The sequence below is a fragment of the Urocampus carinirostris genome, chromosome 11 (assembly GCF_059441175.1).
Source record: "Urocampus carinirostris isolate Australia breed hairy pipefish chromosome 11, RoL_Ucar_1.0, whole genome shotgun sequence".
Classification (NCBI taxonomy): domain Eukaryota; kingdom Metazoa; phylum Chordata; class Actinopteri; order Syngnathiformes; family Syngnathidae; genus Urocampus; species Urocampus carinirostris.
In genome coordinates, this window is record NC_142359.1 from 22,114,016 (window position 1) to 22,134,586 (window position 20,571).

The 20,571-nt window shown below is 41.0% G+C and overlaps 2 protein-coding genes across 2 annotated transcripts in view; both read right to left on the reverse strand.

Annotated features, from left to right (window-relative positions):
• shank3b (SH3 and multiple ankyrin repeat domains 3b) overlaps positions 1–8,471 on the reverse strand; it is a 46,249-nt gene extending 37,778 nt beyond the window's left edge. The window contains exons 1-2 of the mRNA XM_088346787.1: positions 8,179–8,471; positions 3,153–3,370 (exon numbers count right to left, since the gene is read on the reverse strand). The gene's annotated coding sequence lies outside the window, so the exon portion shown is untranslated. The remainder of the gene's footprint in view (positions 1–3,152; positions 3,371–8,178) is intronic.
• A 2,101-nt stretch (positions 8,472–10,572) lies between these two features.
• LOC148356798 (uncharacterized) lies at positions 10,573–18,194 on the reverse strand. Its single transcript, XM_088348052.1, has 6 exons — positions 18,065–18,194; positions 15,908–16,070; positions 15,727–15,828; positions 10,978–11,103; positions 10,844–10,885; positions 10,573–10,736 (listed from the first exon to the last, which is right to left on the reverse strand). Exons 2-6 carry the CDS (start codon positions 16,061–16,063, stop codon positions 10,638–10,640), a joined length of 525 nt encoding a protein of 174 aa, XP_088204178.1. The 5' UTR covers positions 16,064–16,070; positions 18,065–18,194; the 3' UTR covers positions 10,573–10,637.
• Positions 18,195–20,571: the final 2,377 nt, after the last annotated feature.

Consider the following 20,571-nt stretch of genomic DNA (forward strand, 5'->3'; position numbering starts at 1 on the left):
TTCCTGTGAACGCGACTCTGCTTCCTGTTAACGAAGACGAGCCGTCATTTGATGAAGCACCAAATTGAACAACCGCCCGCATCCCAGTGAGCTGGCGGGGGCACAAGTGACGTGTTGTCATGGCAACTGGAATAGCAGGGAATCCTGTGCTAACCTCACTGTGTCACTCTCTGGGCGCGTGTGCGTTCGATGTGCTCGTTGTTGCCATGGCAACGCAGATGAAGATATGTTTGCAGTTCGCTTTTTTGAAAACTACATCCTACCTGCTGACTCTCACTGTTTTTTCATCTGCCTCTGACACATCTGGGACACTGTCAAATAGCAGGATCTTGCCCTGGCGAGATGTTTGCGGAGAGACTTGGGAAGCAAAGCTTGCAGCTGATCTCAATATCGTTGTGCTCAATTTGGAGATTCTCAAAAATGGAGAAGTGAGCCGGCAGGACTCTTAAGCTGTTCCCTCACCAGTCATAGCTTGGGGCGCCCGAAAATGATGCTTGAATTGCTGGTTATGTTGTCCCAACAGACAAAATATAACTAAACATACAGTCATAATCAATAACTTTAGTAATGAACCAAAATGTCTTTTTTTAATTATTATTTAAAGTGACAGTGTGTAATATTTAACACCTCCTAGAGGAAAAACCCTCCATTCATTAAAAATTACAATATGTATTTGGATAATAAGCAATAAGCAATACGTGACCTATCATGTAAAGGGGCATTTTTAAAAATACTCACAGGTAGAGAAATTTGGATTTATGTGAAATAACATAACCCTAACCTAAAAAAAAAAAGAGAGACATAAAACGATATGTTTTGATCACTTTAAGTCTGCGTAGTTAGTATTATTCTTTGTGCATTGTGGCACTTTTCAATCACACTACACCATACAGAGACCTCCATCCATCCATTATCTGCTCCGCTTATCCTCAGTAGGGTTACGGGGATGCTGGAGCCCATCCCAGCCATCTTCGGGTAGTGGGCAGAGGACACCCTGAACTGGTTGCCAGCCAGTCGCAGGGCACACGGAGACAGACAACTCACTTGCTCATTCATACCTAGGGACAATTTGGACCGGCCAATTAACCTGACATGCATGTCTTTGGAATGTGGGAGGAAACCGGAGTGCCCGGAGGAAACCCACGCAAGCACAGGGAGAACATGCAAACTTCACACAGAAAGGTTGGATCTCATGAATTCAGAACTGTGCCGCACATGCGCTAACCACTGTGCTGCCGTGCTGCCTACAGAGACATCCAGTGGTCAAATAATACACATTGTTCCTTTACGGCAAAAAAGTATTGTTTTTAAAGAAGGTTCTTTCTTATATCACTGTCTTCAAATCTAGAGAAAGTGATATTGTTGCTCTTTTAGAATTTAGTCTATTTATTTGAGGTTTGACCAAATCAGTATATATAATAATATATAATGAACAATGTAACAACACAATGAGTATCTAAAAATGTACTTGCTGGATATTATCGTTGAAAAAGACAAAATAAATCTTAAAACACTAAAGAAAATGTAATGTGTGTTTTTCTACAGCTCTCTGTAGTGACTACATTTTATCATGTGTCTATATTGTGGTTGTGGGTACAATCCACTTGTCTACTGAAGTAGATATTCAATTACATTTACTTGTATTACAGTATCAGAAAAAACATGTTCAATGGCTTATAGTCATGCAGTGGCCCATTCCTTTTAATCTGCATGGGGGGCGGGGGGTCTTTTCAAATATTTATATCATAAACCCCACCAAACTTCACAATACCCGCCACATTTGTCATACAGGAAGAGATGCACGTTTGGGGGAGAAGAAGCCCCCCTCTAGCTTCAATGGGTTTATTCTAGGCTGGTGACAACACTTGACTCAGACTGCTGAATAAGTGATAAGTAAGGCAGCCAACTTTCCTGCATTGTCTTGTACAAGGACGACGTTCGTCAAGTGAATAATTACCCAGGAGCTCGAAGTGTTTTTCAAGGCAAACGCCGGATACCGCCTGGTAGCCATGCACTGTTTCATTGGTCAGTAACCACTGGGCTTTGGACTGACACCGGGCAGTATAAAATTTCGTATCAGGCCTTGGTTTTTGCATATATCATATTTATTCATTTGAAAACATATTTTTTTTAACTAAAGAAACCCTGAACGTTTGAGTGTGCATTATACCAATGTTTTATAGTGATAACGTAATGGAGCAAAGATTGATTAGTCAACAAATATCGCTAAAAATATTTACCGAGCATTGGATGCAATGGGAACTGATCCCATATCTCGGTGGTAAGAGCGCAGAATGCTATCTACTAGGCATATAGGATTGTAAAAGGCATTCGATTTTATCTCATTATTGCACTATTTTCACACACGGAGCCGAGTTGCACAACGTTTTAATGGAGCATTACGGAAAACAGTTCAGCCAAAACGACATGGTACCGTAAGTAATAATGGAGTGATGATAGGATAAAATCGAATGCCTATTCTTTTGTTATCTAGATCCCTAGTGGTCTAGCATTTACCCAGTGGAGTTAGGCTTATTATTATTTTTACCAGTATTGTTTTTTTAGTAATGTTTTTATTAGGCTGGGTCGTGAGAATATAGCCAGGCATTAATCGGTCCGTGGATCACTGCATTACTTGAATAATGGTACTGTGCCAGAATAACAACCCAAACATTGTTCATGTCCAAAATTGAACTCAGAGCCTGGACAAAGTAAGTCACGGAAAGTTTCCATCAGCCATAACACAGATAAGTGGTTCGACTACCTTTAAGACAAAGCTAAAAAATACTTCAAAATAGTTCCGAAATGCCTGAAGATGGCACCAAAATAATACTTTTGTGTTAATGAAGTTCCTCAGTTCATTTCAACTAACATTATTGAAACAAGATGTCACATAATTATCCAGGCTGATATTTTTCTCTAGATCAAAATGTTAGAAGATGATGGAGAAACACACAACCTTTGTCCAAATATGGTGTTTACAGTATATAGTTGCTTGGTAGCAAGACAAACCAAGATAGTGTTGCAGCAAATTTGCTGTTTAAGTGAACTATTCATGTCAGTTTAACATTCAACAGGATTGCTCAATATGGTTCACGACGATAAATCAACAGTGTTTGGATTAGGGATTCTCTTTGGGTAAAGTCTCCTACCTATTAGCAGCTCTCCCATCAAAATGTTCCAAAGCGCAATCTGATCCCAAGCCTGACGGCGTTACTGCTTCACCTTCAGGCTTACAACCTGCCTTCGATCTGGGACGCTTGGAGGGGATGGCTTGGCGGTCTGGAGGTCAGGGATGCGGCCAGGACGCCTCAGGTGGATGGTGACAGGGAGACTTTCAGACTGTATTGTGGGAGTCGGTCGGGCCATCCTGGGGAGAGGGCGGTACAGTGAAAGGAAGATGGGGGTCAGGCGCCAGGATGTGGAAAAAGGGAGGGTGGGGCAGAGGGTAAAACAAAAGAGATAGGGTTAGTGGAGACTGCAAATAGACAACTGCCTCTTTGGAGGCCAGTTTGAGACAATTTGATATAATTTTGTTTGGAGTAATTTGATAACCTTATGGCTAACTTGCAATTTACGAAATGTCATGAAAGAAAAGAAAGCAGTTAACTCTTCTGCGTTCAACAATAGCGAGGGAGCATTATTATACCCTGGCGCCACACACCAACAAGTGGACAGCTAAAATCAAAAACAATGTCCGTTCCCCTCAAAGATCAGAACTACTTCCTGTGACTCAAACTTCCCGTTTCCTGTCTGTGTGGGCGAAGAAACGGATAAGAGGAAGGAAAAGGTGAGAAGCTGGACAACTCAGATAACACGCACGCGCAACCACGCATACACACTTCAGACACCGCGTGGATACATTTTGTGACATTTAGAAAGATGAGTTCCTGAGATTTGATCGATAACCTAATATAAGGCTCATCCGCTGTAATCACAAAATGTGTGTGTATATATCTCACATATTTTAGCCACTCAACATACATTACACAAATGTTGTTGTTCAGAGAGCTGAACTTTTAATACAATTTTAGGATGGGCAACCCCAAAATCCAAGTAGAACTTTGAGCAGACAGTACTTAAGATAAATAGCAATCCACTTTTGCATGTTCTCATAATATTGCGTGTGTGTGCAAGGCACATATATAATTTCTCCTCATACACAGACATATCGTTTTCTGAAGTTTAACTTTAAGTTAAGCTTAAGGAATACGCTACCATAATACCCAGATGCAGATCCAGCTTCGATTATCTTATGGTCACAGACCCAAGTCAGTCCTGGTATTGTAGCTCCCCTTGCCCAATTACCATGGCAACCGTTGACAGGAGCATATAAGATCCACTCGTCTCTTTCGTTCACGCACACACACGTTACATTGTCAAGTTTCACATCATTAGCAGTTGAAGCTTTGGAATTTTGTTATTCTTTTCGCAAAGACACAGTGGACATAATACATTAATTTGTCCCAAAAGATGGAAGTGTTACTATGGCAACCACGTGCTGTGCCAAGGAGAGACACTTCCTGCTTGAAGTGGTCTTTTTTCCCCCCTGTAGCATGTGCAGCAGATCAGCTTTTAGATAGACCACGGCCTACACACTCACTGCCGCACTTACATAACATGCACAGACACGCACGCGCACAAATGCAAAAGATGAAGGGGGGATGCTGGAGAAAAAAAAAGTACAAAAAAGTAAGGGCTGAGAACACTTTGTGGATAGAGAGGAGAATGGAATTAAAGCATGCAGGCAAGGATTTGAAGCATCAGAAGAAGGCTCTGGCAAGACAGGGAAGATGAGGATGGAACGAAAACTAAAATAAAAATAGGGTTTGAAGAGCAGGTTAGAATAAGGGGAAAAGTGGAGGTTGGGTGAGAAAAGGAAAGGAATCAAAAAACTACCAACTCCAGGTGAGGTAATTAAAGAAATAAATGATGTACCAAGGAATCCAAAAGAATAAATACAATAAGGCAAAAAAGGAAGAGGTAAATGAAGTGGTTTGGATGGAGAGAGGTAGATGAGGAAATGAGGAGGTGAAGGGGTTGAGGAAATGAGGAAAGAAGAAGACAAGTAAAGCGAGAAGACCAGAGGGGAGATCAAAGGCCAGGATGAGGAGGAGGAAGAAAGAAGAGGGATAAATGGACGCAAGGGATTTAATAAAATGTCTGAACAACAGGAGATGATCAGAAAAGAACATTTAAAGGAGCAAGAGGGTAAAAGGTAGGGAAAATGTGAGGACAAGGAGGTGGAGGGATGAGTGAAAGAGTATAGAAAAGAGGGAAAAATGGAAATAAGAAGGTAAGAAAAGAAGGACACATGCAAATGAGAGTGAAGGACCCAGGGTGGCGCGCTGTCAGGACCTATAAGCCCTTCTCTGCTGGCCTAAAAAATATCAATGCGTATAAAATAATTCCAAATTGTCTTTCATCTTCATTTCATCACTTTTCCCCTGGCTACCCTGATTCCAAATGTGTGCTTTTATATTTAAGCATTTAACCAATCACATATAAGCTATTACTTGTTGCCAGGGTACAGAAATCTACCTGGAGGCCTTCACAATCAGTTCTGCAGGCCCTGAGGCAAAACATCAGTGTCGATAAAACTGCTGGTTTAAATTAAACCAATCAGATTTCGAGTTGGCAGTGCAGGGCCTTCACAAAGGTGTAACAACATGTCAGCACTTTCAGAAACTATGATTGGCTGTGGGGCAGGGGGTGGATTCTAACATTAATTATAATAATATATTCATTTGTCCCTGAACAAAAAAGTGAAGAAAAAAATCCATTGCAAATCCATCTGTTGAAGGAACTTTTTTAGCTCTAAATTGAGTAAATACCAGAAATATGCCAGATTTACAACAGAATAGACTCGACTTTGAGTGTTAGCTTCGATAGCGATAGAAAATAACTTTTTTATGGAACTGAAACGCATGGATAATCTGTTTGACAGTGAGACTGAAATCTTCTTGGAGAAAGATAGGATGGATTTTTTGCACCCAAAAAATATTTTTGCTGAGTAAAATGTGGCTATATACCTAAATAATAGTGCAATATTATGAGGATAGTACAGATACAGTTGTGAACACATATAAAGTATCTGTAGTAAGTGTTATATAGCCATAAAATAGTTATTGAAGGCTGGACTGATTCAGACGTAGCACAGCTGAAAGCCTAGGTGTGAAATGCACAGACCGCCACTGGAAGTACCATTAGGAGGACTTGAAGATGACCTGACAAATAGAATAATAATTGTGGAAAGGAAAAGTGTAATACATGAGAGTGCTTAGTAGATGAGTCAGGGAAATATGGATGGAGAAAGTCCAGGGAGTAAAGTGTGATGAGGAACAGGAGAGTCAATTGGGAGGAGGTGTGGCCAACTTAATCATAAAGGGGTGAGGAGGAATGTAAGGAACAAGGCAGAAGGAAAAAAATCCAAGATAAAATCAGGCTTCCAAAACTGAAGGGGGCAGCATAATTAAAACGTTGAAAAAGTTGAAACAATTCTTGCAGGAAAATCTTATTTAACCTTATGCTGTCTTACCTTAAATCAGTGCTTCTCAATTATTTTATGTCATGCCCCACCCCATGAGAAGAAGAAATCCTCTCCCGTCTCCCCCAGGAAGTTGGTCCCCTCATCCGGGTTATTTATTATTTCATGTGATCACTTGAAGGTCTGCTTCACTTTGTATCTACAATTCATACTTAATCCTTATACTCTGTGCTATATGCATGGCGTGGAGGATAAACAAAAAAAATACTGCCAACGAGAGTATCACTGCTCCCTAGTTAAGTGGAGGTGCGATTGCACTTCATTCTTATGGAAGCAAAAAAAAAGTTCTGAGGTTAACAGTGCGCTCCGAGGACGGAGCCTTGCGCTACCCAGGGGGGGGGGGGGGGGCGCCCGGGACCGGGCTGCCCCCTATTTGAGAACCACTGCCTCAAATATTGACACATTTTAAACTATAATTTCAACAAGCCACTTACCCAAGACAACCACATATTGGGCAGAGACATGTAAGGGGGAAAAGGACAACTAAAAAGGGAGGAGGACAAAGGAGGGATGAAAATGGACAGAGGATTTAATAAAAGGTTTGAATGACAATAGATGATTAGATTTTTTTAAAGGAGCACGAAGTGAAAAGGCAAAGTAGTCATCAAAGGAAAAAGAAAAGACGGTAAGATAAAGGTGAGGAGGACAAGGAGGTGGGAAAAGGAGTGAAACAGTGTAGAAAAACGAGAGAGAAAAAGTAATCATGGAAATAAAGAGGTCAATTGAATTAAAAAGGGATGCAAATAAGCCAAATATTCGAGATAGGGAGACTCGAGGATGAGATAACAAATGTAAATGTAATCTATCTAATTTATCTAAATGTAATCTAATCTATCTAAACTACTTTAGAAATCGCAATTTGTGTGTGTGTGTGTGCGTGCGTTTATATGTGACTTATAGGCTCTGAAACGGCGGAACCGATTTCCATGAATATACACAGTTGTACTTAAGGCCTCCGTGAGTGACTTTAGCTCGGATTCGTGTCAAGGCACCCTCAATAAATATAAACAAAATCAATAAACATCAGTTTTCGTGTGGTCTGCTTTCGTTGGGTCTCTAATACCTTTTGGAAGCCAAATTGGGTACTGCAGTTCCTGACTACCAACCACTCCCAACAGCCGAATCCAATCTTTTATTAGTCATGTGCTTGTGCAATGACAAATGAGGAAAGGAAACATTTACAGAACGAGAACACTAAGGAGAGAAGTGAAGAAAATATGGATGGACAAAGACTGTAGGAAGTAAAGTAAGATGAGGAATAGTCAAGAGAGATGGTCAACTTTATTATATGGGGGAATATAAGAAAGAAGCCCAAAGAGTAAAATAAAGGCCTCCAAAACTGAAGGGGGCAGCACTTTTAAGGATAAGTTGACCTCTAACAAAAGTTGAAAAGCCCAAAACTTCAAACAATTCCTGGAGGAAAATCCACAATAAAAACAAATCCAACTTTACACGGTCTTATCTTAAGTATAGACACATTTTAAACTATAATGACGACTGGCCACTCCCTCAAGACAAGTGGAACAGAACAACTAATAAAAAAAAGTTGCACACACAACACACAACTGTTATGATGCTGACATGATCGCACACGCAAACACACATGTACCCACACACATTTAGGGACTCACCCAGCAGAGCTGCGACTTGGTCTCCATCCTGATGACTGATGGGAAAAATAGGAGGAGGTGGAGGATGATGGATCAAGAGGAGGAGGTGTATCTGGAGACGAGAAGATGAAGCGGGGAGAGGTAGTAGCAGAACGAGTGAAAGGCTGGTCGCTTCAGCCCACGCACACAAGCACGCACACAAACGTCAGCATTTGCACACTATCTCCCACTCCAATGCGTGGGATTGAAAACACACCTCTCTCTTTCTCACTTTTTCCCCCCCTCACTTGCCCACTAGCTGGCTTCCACGGTGAGAGAATCGGGGTGATTGGCGTGGGTGTGGAGGAGCGGCCCCGTCGCCATGACAACGATGCACCGGAACACGGACGGAGGGGGGGTGCTTTCTTCGGCCTATCACAGCCCACCCTGCTGCATTATGGGAAATTATACACTAAACCTGACCATTTGAAAGAGGACAAAAACTGTAAAGTGCAGTGGTGACTTTAGATCGGAGGTGCTGCAGGACATGCGGACCTTGAGAACCGGAGTGCCCACCCCTGCTTTAGATAAAAGTTTATTTCATCCCAAGAGTCATGCTCATCCCCACGTTTTTTTCCTCTATTTTTTAGCGTAGAATGAAAATGGCGAAAGTAAGAAAGGGCGCGTATCAAGTACAGTCCAAATGCCAACACAAAACCCCAAGGAAGATGAAAAAGAACAGTTTATTTCGAGCACATCTGAGAAGTGCACGTACTTGCACGCGCAACATAAAAAGGTTGACAGAGGCTGCAACGACACAAGCCAAGAGATGGGACCAGCGAGTATTGAGAGCATTGGGGCTACATGTATTTTGGTGTGAATGCCAGTCTCCTGGCAGCAAAAATAACTTAAATGAAGACTGTCACTCTTCAGGAAGATGTTAACCATTCTTTGCAGGAAATGGAGAATAAATGATGACGGTAAAAGCCACCACACAGTGCTTTTATTTCAAATGCTTGCACACAAGTTGAACTTGTTGCCCAAATCGTCCTAATGACAGAAAATAGTTAAAACAGAAAAACAAAGCAGACAAAAACGTCCAAGTTACAATACAGTATGGTGACTATGGTCACATTACTTTTAAAAGAAACTAAAAAGGTGCAATTAGTGGAAAAGGTTGCTTTTTAAAAAATGCAAGGAATGCAGGAAAAAATACCGCGTGAGCAGTATTATAGCGCTCCCTGCTGGAAGTTTTATCTCCAGAGCACAACAGGCAACAGTTACCATGACAACTGCCAACTGTTACTCAGGACAATAAAGTTGCCTATTTACATTTCAATCTCAGAGACAAAGTAACAAAGAAGCTTAAATTTGCTTCACAAAAGGTTTTATGTGTTATTTTCATTCAAGACTTTTGTGTATATTTTTTAAATATAGTGAACAAGCAATTTACATTTACGACAATCTTAGCTAGACAATAATGAATGGAAAAAATGTTGGAAGGGGAAAAGGGAAGGGATTTTAATTTGCTCATTGGATGATTTTATGATCATGTATGAGAATTTATTGACACAAAATTAAAAACGTGCCAACATCCAAAGAAGGCAGGGCTTTATTTGATGAGCTCTTGCTAAAGTTGTATCATGAAGAACATGCAACAAATAATAGAGGAAAATACAATAGGTCAGGGGTCTCCAATGTGGTGCCCGCAGGCACCAGGTAACCCCCCCTAAGGCCAGCTGAGTAGCCTGCAGACCGGTTGCTTAAATGCCAGTAGTTCACCAGCGCTGGTCACTGTGATTTTCTAATACAAATTATTTTCTAAATGTTAAATAAGTCTAACCCTACTTTCAATAATTGAAAGGGTAATAATATAGCAACAACATAGTTATAATCTAGTAATAAGATGATAAGTTGTTATTTTAGAAATACATATCAAACTGTGGGCAGCACGGCGTTGCAGTGGTTAGCGCGTGTGCGGCACAGTTCTGAGGTCGTGGATTCAAATCCAGCTACCAGACTTCCTGTGCGGAGTTTGTATGTTCTCCCCGTGCTCCACATTCCAAAATTCCCTTGCCCACTGCCCGGAGATAGCTAGGATGGGCCCCAGCACCCCCGCGACCCTACTGAGGACAAGCGGTGCAGATAATGGATGGATGGATATCAAACTGGTAGCCCTTTGCGATAATTAGTGACAAAAAGTAGCTCTAAAAGATGTTGGGAGACCCCCGACTGACAAATATACAGTCGCATACACACGCAGTCATGCCCACCCAACACAAGCATACAAAGCCATAAGCCATTTGCCCGTGTGATATCATTTGCTGTGTGTTGTCTGCTGCAGATTACAATGTACGATGAAAATCCGCAAAGTATCGAAACCAGGAAAAGTAAACCATAACACAGCGAGAGATTACTGTATTCAAAGACAAACCAGTTTTTAATTGAAGATAATTGATTTATTTTTTTATAGTCCTGTGTTGTTGCTTCGAGTGTTCAATTTACGTGTCGGTACGTCCCTCCAGGAGCAAGTCCACATAAGCACCCTTCACCAGACTCTCTTTTGTTACACCCAATTGCACCATGAGGTCTTCAGCCACCTGCGACCACAAGAGAAAAAGTGTAAGACAAATGTATACTCATATAATGAATAAACACTCAAAACATGGTCACATTTTCAATGATGTAAAGGCAGAAAAAAGCGCACCTGCTGGCCATCCTCCAGCGTCTGATCTTGACGCATCACCACCTGGAGATACGTTCAAACATTTGACTTCAAAAATAAATCTCATCAAAAATAACCACAAAGCGCTAATTTCATTAATAAAATGGCTACAAGACCTCGAGTTCCATGTAGTTTCCAAGCCCCTCCACTGCATCCAGGTGCACCCTTGTTTGACCAATCAGGAAGAGACGACGTTCTTTACGCACCTCCCCTTTAACCCCCAGGGCATCAGACAGCACTGCCTGAACACACACACAAACGGGGATGATACAAACAGGGTTCGTACACCTTTTTCATGACCAAATTCAAGCCCATTTAAGCACTTTCAAGGCCAATTTTTCATTCTTTACAGGGCCAAAGGAAGAATAAATGAATGAATGAATACTTCATTTCGAACATTAAAATAAAAACAGGATAAAAACATTGACTCAACAACAAAATAATGCTATAACATGTTCGAAAAGGGGTAGTCAGAAGCAGACGCTTATTTTCCCTACCCCTTCATCTTCCCTATTAATTACATTTTACAGATAGCTCCTCTTTTGTGTCTAAATATAACAAAATCTCACGGATATACATATTACATAAGTCAGATATCAATAATTATAAGAATAGTCACATATTTTATACACTAATCATCGTAGTAGCCATCTATTAATGTTATAATGCTACTAGTCACTAAATATCATTGTGACCCCAATGATAACAATAGCAATAACAGTTATTATATAATAGTAACAATAACAACAAAATTACTATAGTTGTTAACAAAGTATTTCCAATCTTTAGTATCACTCATACCCCATTTTCTTCATCTCTGTATCTGCCAGAAATGTTTATTTTGTATTTAAATTTGAACACGTAAATCGTTGGACATTGATTAATGTCGTCTTGTAAATTGTTCTAAAGTTTGACTCCACACACAGACACACACATACTTTTCCTGGTGGTTCTCACCTTTGGGATTTTGCATTTACTACAGCCCCTTAAGTTATAACTTCCCTCTTTCCGAGTGAATCATTTTTGGATGTTTTCTGGCACTATGTTTTTGTTGACCTTAAATAGCAGTTGTGAAGTGGAAAATTTTACTAAATTATCCAATTTTAATAATTTGGACTGCAGGAATAAAATATTAGTATGATCCTGATATCCTACCCTGTGTATGGTGCTAATTGCATGAATTCCCATGACTAGTGTGATAAACCTGTGGTCTTAGATGAAACAATGACGATTAGATAATGAGGACTAGAGCTACTATCTGCGTCATTTTTATAACTTTAAATTTTGCTTTGTTTAAAAGCGTGGTCTTACAGAGTCAGACTGCCAGGAAACACCCAAAATTCAAGCATTTTCTTGACATTGAAAACAACATTAATATTCAAGCATTGTCAAGGATTGCAAGCAGCTGTACAAACCCTATAGATAATATATTGTAGGGTGATACCCTTGCTACAAATACACAATCTTCCAATTCCAGGACCATGACATGCCTTGAGAGACTTATCAAATCACATCAAATCACCAAAGTCTTTAGCTTGTAATCAAAACATTGTTGATTGATCACAGCCCTTGAATTTTATAGCGTGTTTGGTGAAATTGGCCCCATTCTGGCATCTAGAGAACTTTGCTTTAATGAAGCTTTCAGTACATTGCTTTGAGGAAATTACAGAGCAGGTTTAGATGACACGCTTCTGGTGGTCGATGACGTTCCAAGGCTTTTAAAAGGTGGCGGCATATGCAGCGCTTCGCTCTTTTCCAGGACACCAGAACCGCAAGTCGCTCGCTCATGTCACGCGCGCCAAAAGAGTTATAAAGATGAGCTCGCTCTCTCTCTCTCCCAGCTGCTCTCTTTCTCTAGACCAAAGCACACCCAAAAGCAAGCCTCCTTCTCCTTAAAAGGAAAGCTTCTGACGACCACAGCGACAGAGTCTTCCTTTTTTGCACAAGGTACTGGTAGCAACAGAAAAATTAAACCACTGCTCATTTATTTCATTAGCTATTTTCACATTGTACAGTAAATCCATCACTTTTTCAACTACTCCAAATGAACCCTCTTCGTTCCATTCCCTCTTGATGACATATTTGTTTATTGAGTTTAGTGTGAATAGCGTTATTTGTATTTTGAATGAAAAAAAAAATCGTTTGTCTTTTTTTGGATTAATATATTTTTTAATCAAATTGACAAATGCAGATTGATAAATACTTTGAAAAATAATGTGCAATATTTCTTTCCTTCAAACAAAACTGAATTATTGAATTAGGGCTGCAACTAACGATTATTTTTAATAATCGATGAATCGGTCAATTATTTTTACAATTAATCGACGAATCGGGATTTTTTTAAAAACACATTTTTAATTTCATCCTATACTGAAATATTGAAGTTTTGGAGGGATATAAAGAAATTGTGCAAAACACAACAGAATATTCTATAATATAAAACAATAAAAAAGTGTTTGACAAAAAAAAATACATACAAATGTAAGCTATACACCAGCAAATGTGTACTTTTTTCCTACCACCTTATCCAAAGATAGTATTACCTTTTGACTTACCACATAAAACAAAAACATTGTATAAACATGTCATTATTATTAGTGTTCTTTTTACTTTAAATGTTATTAATCATTTTTCATATTTTTTCTCTATATTTCTGCACCATTTTCTGTTACCTTGTTAACTTTGTAGTGCTTGACTGTTTTATGCTAATTTTGTTTGTCATGATGAAACGTTCCAAAAAATGAGTAAGATACTGTACTTTTATGAAAACGGTCTCAAGACGCCCTCTGGCGGACCAAAGTGCTACTACAACTTTACATCTGATGAGATCAAATGCCGTTATTTGCATCGATTAACGTGCTTAGTGGCTCATAAATTGTACAACACAAAAAAAATCGAGGAGGTAATTAGTTGCCAACACTTTTAATAATCAATTTTAATCTCATCTCATCTCATTAGCTGCACCGCTTATCCTCAGTAGGGTCGCGGGGGTGCTGTAGCCCATCCCAGCAATCATCGGGCAGTGGGCAGGGGACACCCTGAACTGTTTGCCAGCCAATGGCAGGGCACACAGGGACAGACAACTCGCTCGCTCATTTACACCTAGGGACAATTTGGACCGGTCAATCCACCTGAAATGCATGTCTCTGGAATGTGGGAGGAAACCGGAGTGCCCGGAGGAAACCCACGCAGGCCAATGTGCAACTTGGTCAGAGTGAACTTCATCTGGAACTCCAAGCCGAACCCTTTTGGGCGGTGGTGGTTGTGATGGTGAATATGTGGGACTAAGTGATGGTCGGCCTCTTCCTGTCTGCGCACGGGGAGAACATACAAACTCCGCACAGGTAGGCTGGTAGCTGGATTTGAACCCACACAGGAGGTTCCCAAGACATTAGAACTGTGCCGCACACGCGCTAACCACTGCGCCAATTCATTGTTGCAGCCTTAGATTGAATGATTGAATTCTTTTTTTGTTTTGTTTTAAGTGGACCTCCAGCCTTTGTCCCTGTTTGAGTAAACGGGGTAACTACAATAAGACCGTACAAACCCTCAAACTATAATCTAATACTAAGAATAACTTCCTTTAAGATCATTCAGATGATGCTGTGTTTGTGGCTAACAATCTTCCTATGCTTATTTCATTTTCATTCCTCCTTTAGTTTTCTCCGGCACTGGCCTCAATGAAACTACATCTGGTGTAGGAAAATGAGCTGGCAAATCAGGGGAAGACCACAAACTTGTCAGAACATTTCAGCTCTCCCCCCAATTCTTTTGCGCGTTCTGTTTCAGAATGCTGAGTTGATGAGGATAAGGTCAGTTATCACATTGCTACATTCACTATTCACCTCTGTAAGTTTCCTGTCTGCTTGAATCAGCTAGGAGTCAAAGATGCACGAGAATAGTCGGGGTATCATAAAACATATACTGAAGAGCAGGGGCAGCACGGCGGCGCAGTGGTTAGCATGTGTGCGGCACAGTTCTGAGGTCATGAGATCAAACCTCCTGTGCGGAGTTAGCATGTTCTCCCCGTGCTTGCGTGGGTTTCCTCCGGGTGTTCGGGTTTCCTCCCATATTCCAAAAACATGCATTTCAGGTAAATTAACCGGTCCAAATTGTCACTAGGTGTGAATGAGCGAGCAAATTGTCTGTCCCTGTGTGCCCTGCGACTGGCTGGCAACCGGTTCAGGGTGTCCCCTGCCCACTGCCTGATAGCTGGGATGGGCTCCAGCACCCCCGCGACCCTACTGAGGATAAGCAGTGCAGATAACGGATGGATGGATACTGAAGAGCACAAATTAAAGGTAAGATCAAGCCTAAAAAAATCCACCCTGACCTGAACCAGTGGTATAAAAGGCCGCACCAGCCTGAAACCCGAGCGGTTCACTTGATTTGAGGGATTGAGCCCGGAGTACGCGCAGCACCAAAGTGCCGTTTCAAATTTACTTCGGGCTTGGGCTTTTAAATCAAGTGCACACTTTGGTGCCAAAGTACGTGTGGCGCCAAAGTGTGTTACTCAAGTAAAACTACTGTTACTTCGGAATGATATTACTCAAGTAGGGGTAATAAGTAGTCATTCAAATAATTACCTAAGTAAAAGTAAGTGCACTTAACAGTATGCATGCTGTGCTGATACTCCACAAATACAATTTTAAAAAACGGTGAGAGAGAAGCCCCATCTGGCCCAGCCTGACTTAATGATTGAAATTTTATGCCCAATCCCAAGCAGAGTTAACATTTAAAAATTAAAATCAAAAAACGAATGATGCTATAATGTATGATCTCAAATCAGATACGCCGAGCTAAAAAAATAAATAAATAAAACAATAAAAACACTACCCAAGACTATCCATGCAATGGGCACACACCTTCAGGCCAACTGGATCTGAAGTTAGACTGATGGAGAATTGGGAGAGTTTGGGTCCATCTGTGTCGGGACGCTCATAGAAAATCAGTTGACCCGAGCCGTCCTACAAAAAAAAAACATAAAACAATTGTGTCTTGACGTCTCTTACGGGAAAGAGCCGCGGGACTAATGGGTAGCGCTACCATAAAATCTCTCAATTTGAGACGTCCCTGGCGGCTGTGAAAGAAGGTGTCATGTTGCCTGATGATGCTGCCTTCTGATCCACTGAGCTGGGATGCTATCTTGGAGAACTGAAGCGGATGGCTCACTTTAGCCTTGATCTCTACGTTGGATGGCATCTTGTCACTGGGCATTAGAAGACCACACAATGACTACATCATAAATGCTACTCATGCACTCACTCAGAGATACACATCACCTATCTTTGACGGCACAATAGGACAAACAGTAATTTGTGCACTGATCATTAAAACGCAGCGAGTTCAGGAAGACGTGCATGTCAAATTAAACGTTTTTCTCATACTTTATAGATTTTTTTTAATCATTTTAAATCGTGTACACAGTAAAACTATTTTTGTACAGGAATAAAAAAAGGAAATTACATTGCTACATATATAAGCAACACTGCAAAAGAGATTCGATCCGCAACCTCAGTGGAACTGTTTAAATCTAGGCTTAAAACACACTTCTATTCAATAGCTTGTGAATGACCTATATTTCTTGTTGACAATAACTGTGTATTATCTGTTATTGCAACATCCACTGCAGCCCGGTCATTCTGGAAGGGTGATTACCTCATGTGCGGTCCCTTCTCAAGGTTTCTTAATTTTCTTCATGTTGAGGTTTTTGAGTTTTTCCATGCCCTCATGTAGGTTTTAGATCAGGGGATGGTGCAATAATAGTCTGTGGTTTGCAATGATCTGTGGTCTGTGCAGCCCTTTGAGACTATTTGTGATTAAGGGCTATACAAATAAACATGACTTGACTTGACTTCATTATTTGGTCAATAAAATAAACGTGTTCACACAAATTATCTTTGTTTTTATTCTACATCAGAGGTCTAAAAACATGTGGCCCCTGAGATGGCTTTGTGGATATTGCCTTCATGGAGTAGATAGTCACCTCTGTTAAACTAAAGCTTTAAGGACAATGTGTTCAGGTCCCAGATTACCTCGGGTACCACAGAGTAATATTGATTTAAAGTGGCCTAGGCTTCAACCACAGGGTCTCTGTAAAATAAGGAGATTTGGGGTTGAAATGTGGCTGTGTGGATCCCTCTGCTTAAAACATCACACTGATTTGAGTTTATTTACAATAATCAATAACAAACAATCTCCGTAGACACATTAAATATCCAAACAAAGTATTAGTATTCTTTTTTTTTTGTAAATTTCCACATGCGTTCTTCTAGTGTATTGTTATCCTATTACAGGTATAATAAAATAACCAAAAGTGCACAATCATCCATTACTCATTCAACTGTCAACTACAAACTAAAACATCTGGATCTGGATAAGGGATAGAAGGACCCCCTGTATCAAATAGGTGAAACTGAACTGGTTACTTAGTGAACTCTCTTTTTTATCAGTTTCTGCTTGACTGTGGTAATAAAACACAAAATGGCTGTATTTGTTTCATCCCTAATCACTGAAGTTGAATGTTAAATTATTTTGCAAGAAGCCATGTTCAGAAAATTTAAGGCTTAAAACATACATGAGTGTCTTATTAACGATTCAATTTTTCATCTCGTATGCATGTAGTCTTTCCCTATTGATCTTCTAACCAATTATCGATATACAGTATGTATTATTTTATTTAACTTATTTTGTATAGATGTTTTTTCCCCTAAAAGACATTTTTATTTAAACTGAAGCGGCCACACTTCACTGAGAACAAGGGTCCGGCGATCCCCAAGAAAATCAAGTTTAAGACCCCTAATCTACATAACCCCATTTTGCTGTGAGTAAATAGGTGCCTTGTTGTGTTTACACTTTTTATTATCGCTTAATAAGGGAGATTGTGATTATTAATAATGAGAGCAATTAGCAGAGGTATGGGAGGACGAACACAAATAAAATAATAAAAGAAAAAATAATTCAGTCCGAACGCATTTCAATCTTTGAAGCATATCGTTTGGTAAAATGTTATTATTCTTATTTACAACACAACTCCTAAGCCATCATGACGTCAGGCAGGTGATGAGAGAGAGGTCCCTCTATGTAAATTTGCTAGTTAGCTTAGCAAAGTAATCTGACGGAACTCCATCACTAATAGCTTAACAGACAGCAGCTTGTCATTGTAGTCGGGCTGCAAAAGCCACAAACATTTACGTTACTTACACATACAAGAATACTTCAGGTTGGCATGTCAGAGGACAAATAACCTCTGGTTTGCTTTGGCGAGTGAATGCGAACGTGCACTTGAGTTTGCCGCGAAAACAACGACGGCGATAGTCGTCACCACAGCCATCTACTCAACACAAGATACATCAGTGCGCTGTAGCAGCACGCTAAATAGCATGCCTACGTAGCGGCCATGTTGGTTGGGTCAACGTCCCCGTCGAGGGATTGTACGTACAGTACATTGAAAATAAATCAAGTCAAGTTATGTACACCATCCCCTGATCTAAAACCTACACGAGGACAAAGAAAAAAAACCTTGAGAAGTGGTCAATGATGTGGTCAAGCTGTGTGAAACCCTCCCATCAGACCAAAACTACAATGTGTTTGCTGACAATGTTTTTTCTTTAGCACCACTGGTGTCACGACCAGAACGGAATCAGGACCCAATTGCGTAACGTTTATCACTAGTTTTATTGAAAGAAAGAGGAAGGGCCGTGCCAACGATCCGGTGCTCGTTGGACGCGGGAAGCAAGTCGCTCTTGCAATCAGATTGTAATCCGAATAGTGAAGTGGGTCTTCTGTAGCGGGCGATGGCGGTGTCAGGGACGGAAAACAGGTCGATGGCCGGGATAGGAGAGCAAAAACGTCGTCGGGGTCAGGACGGGTCGTAAGCCGGGACAGAAGAGCATACACATTGTTCGGGATCAAGACAGATCGTAGCCGGAGACAAATGGGGAGATCAGGAACGGGCAGGTGGAAAAACAGGTGCAAAAACGGGATTCAGATTCAGATATACTTTATTGTCATTCGTGTACACGTGTATACAGAACGAAATGTCGATACATCTGACCCGCACAGTTTCCTTGAGCGTCAGCCGGGATGGATAAGTTTAACCATGTCTTCGTCAGAATTATAGGCGGGAGTCAGGGTCAAAAAGGCTTGCTTTGTATCAACGGAGGTTCGCAGACGGACTAACAAAAGGAGAGTGACAGGACCAGGCTTAAAAAGGGACAGGGAGCCAATCAGATAGCCCGCAGCGGCTGGCGCCAAATGAACAGGCGCAGGTGATTCCAATCGGTAATCATGACAACTGGTACTCAAACTTCTTCAGCACCAGATCCATGTTGTGGGACTCTGCGTGTCAAACGCTTTCCTTTGGGTCAGCCTAAAGATGATAAAACCTTGGCAAGAGAAGTTGAGTTTGTGGATAAACAAGAAAGGCTGGATATTTTCAACTGGTATGATAACAAATCTGTTACCCTGATCTCATCCTACTGTGCAGTTAAGCCTAAAGATAATGGTCGATGTTGGAGAAAAGCGGACAGGAAATCTTTGTAGTTTACGAGACCTCACTTTGTGAAAGAGTAAAACACATCCATGAGAGAAATCAATATCCTTAATTCACGCATCGCAAGGTGCAAGTGAGACATGAGGTCACGGAGGTGGTGGCTCCACTTGTTCTGGCACACCATCATGTTAGGTCTGGTTAATGCATGGTTGATCGACTGTAAACTACTTGATGTAAAAGATTTACAGTGACAAAAGATGTTTCCAGGCAGAGGTTGCCATTAGCCTCATTCGTTTGCAGACAGGAAGAGGCCGACCATCATCAGTCCCACATATTCACCATCACAACCACCACCGCCCAAAAGGATTCGGCTTGGAGTTCCAGATGATGTTCACTCTGACCAAGTTGCACATTCGCCTGCAAACACTGCGAAGTCCATGCATCAACCACTCTCTGTGAGAAATGTGATGTGTGTCTTTGCTTCACTGAGGAACAGAACCATTTTGAGTCTTACTCTCTGGTTCAGGCTAAAACACTTTTTAGTTTTGCACGACTTTTGTTTTTGCGTCCCTTGTTCAGCACTCTATACAAATGATAACTTGCTACAAACACCTCCAAATATGCAGTATTATTTATTTTTGTTACAATTCACAATTTTATTACAAAGCAAAACTGCAGAATTTCATGTAAAACTTTCTATTAATCTCACAGCTACATTATTTGTGTCAGGACCAGAACGGAATCAGGACCCAATTGCGTAACGTTTACCACCAGTTATATTGAAAGAAAGAGGAAGGGCTGCGCTTACGATCTGGTGTTCGCTTGACGCGGGAAGCAAGTCGCTCTCAAATTCTGATCCGAACACGGAAGTGGATCTTCCGTAGCGAGCAATGGCGGTGTCAGGGACGGAAAACAGGTCGGTAGCCGGAACAAGGGAGCATAACGTGGTCGGGGTCGGAAACGAGTCTTAAGCCAGGACGGAAGAGTAGACGTAGTCGGGATCAAAAATGGGTCGTAGGCTGGGATGGGAGAGCAGACGTGGTCGGGATCAAAACAGGTCGTAGCCGGAGACAAAAGGGAGCAAAAAATGGGACAGGCGGAAGTCAGGGTCGAAAAAGGCTTGCATTGTATAAACAGAGGTTCACAGATGGACTGACAACAGGGAATTGACAGGACTGGGTTTGAATAGGGACAGGGAGCCAATCAGAACCCGCAG

Bases quoted from the DNA above. Each gene is read 5' to 3' on its own strand.
- LOC148356798 (XM_088348052.1), bottom strand. From the start codon at position 16,063: ATGCCATCCAACGTAGAGATCAAGGCTAAAGTGAGCCATCCGCTTCAG. The intron at 15,829-15,907 runs GTAGCGCTACCC...TTTTTTTTGTAG, and splicing joins TCAAATTGAGAGATTTTATG to GACGGCTCGGGTCAACTGAT. The intron at 10,737-10,843 runs GTGCGCTTTTTT...TTGTGGTCGCAG, and splicing joins CGCTGGAGGATGGCCAGCAG to GTGGCTGAAGACCTCATGGT.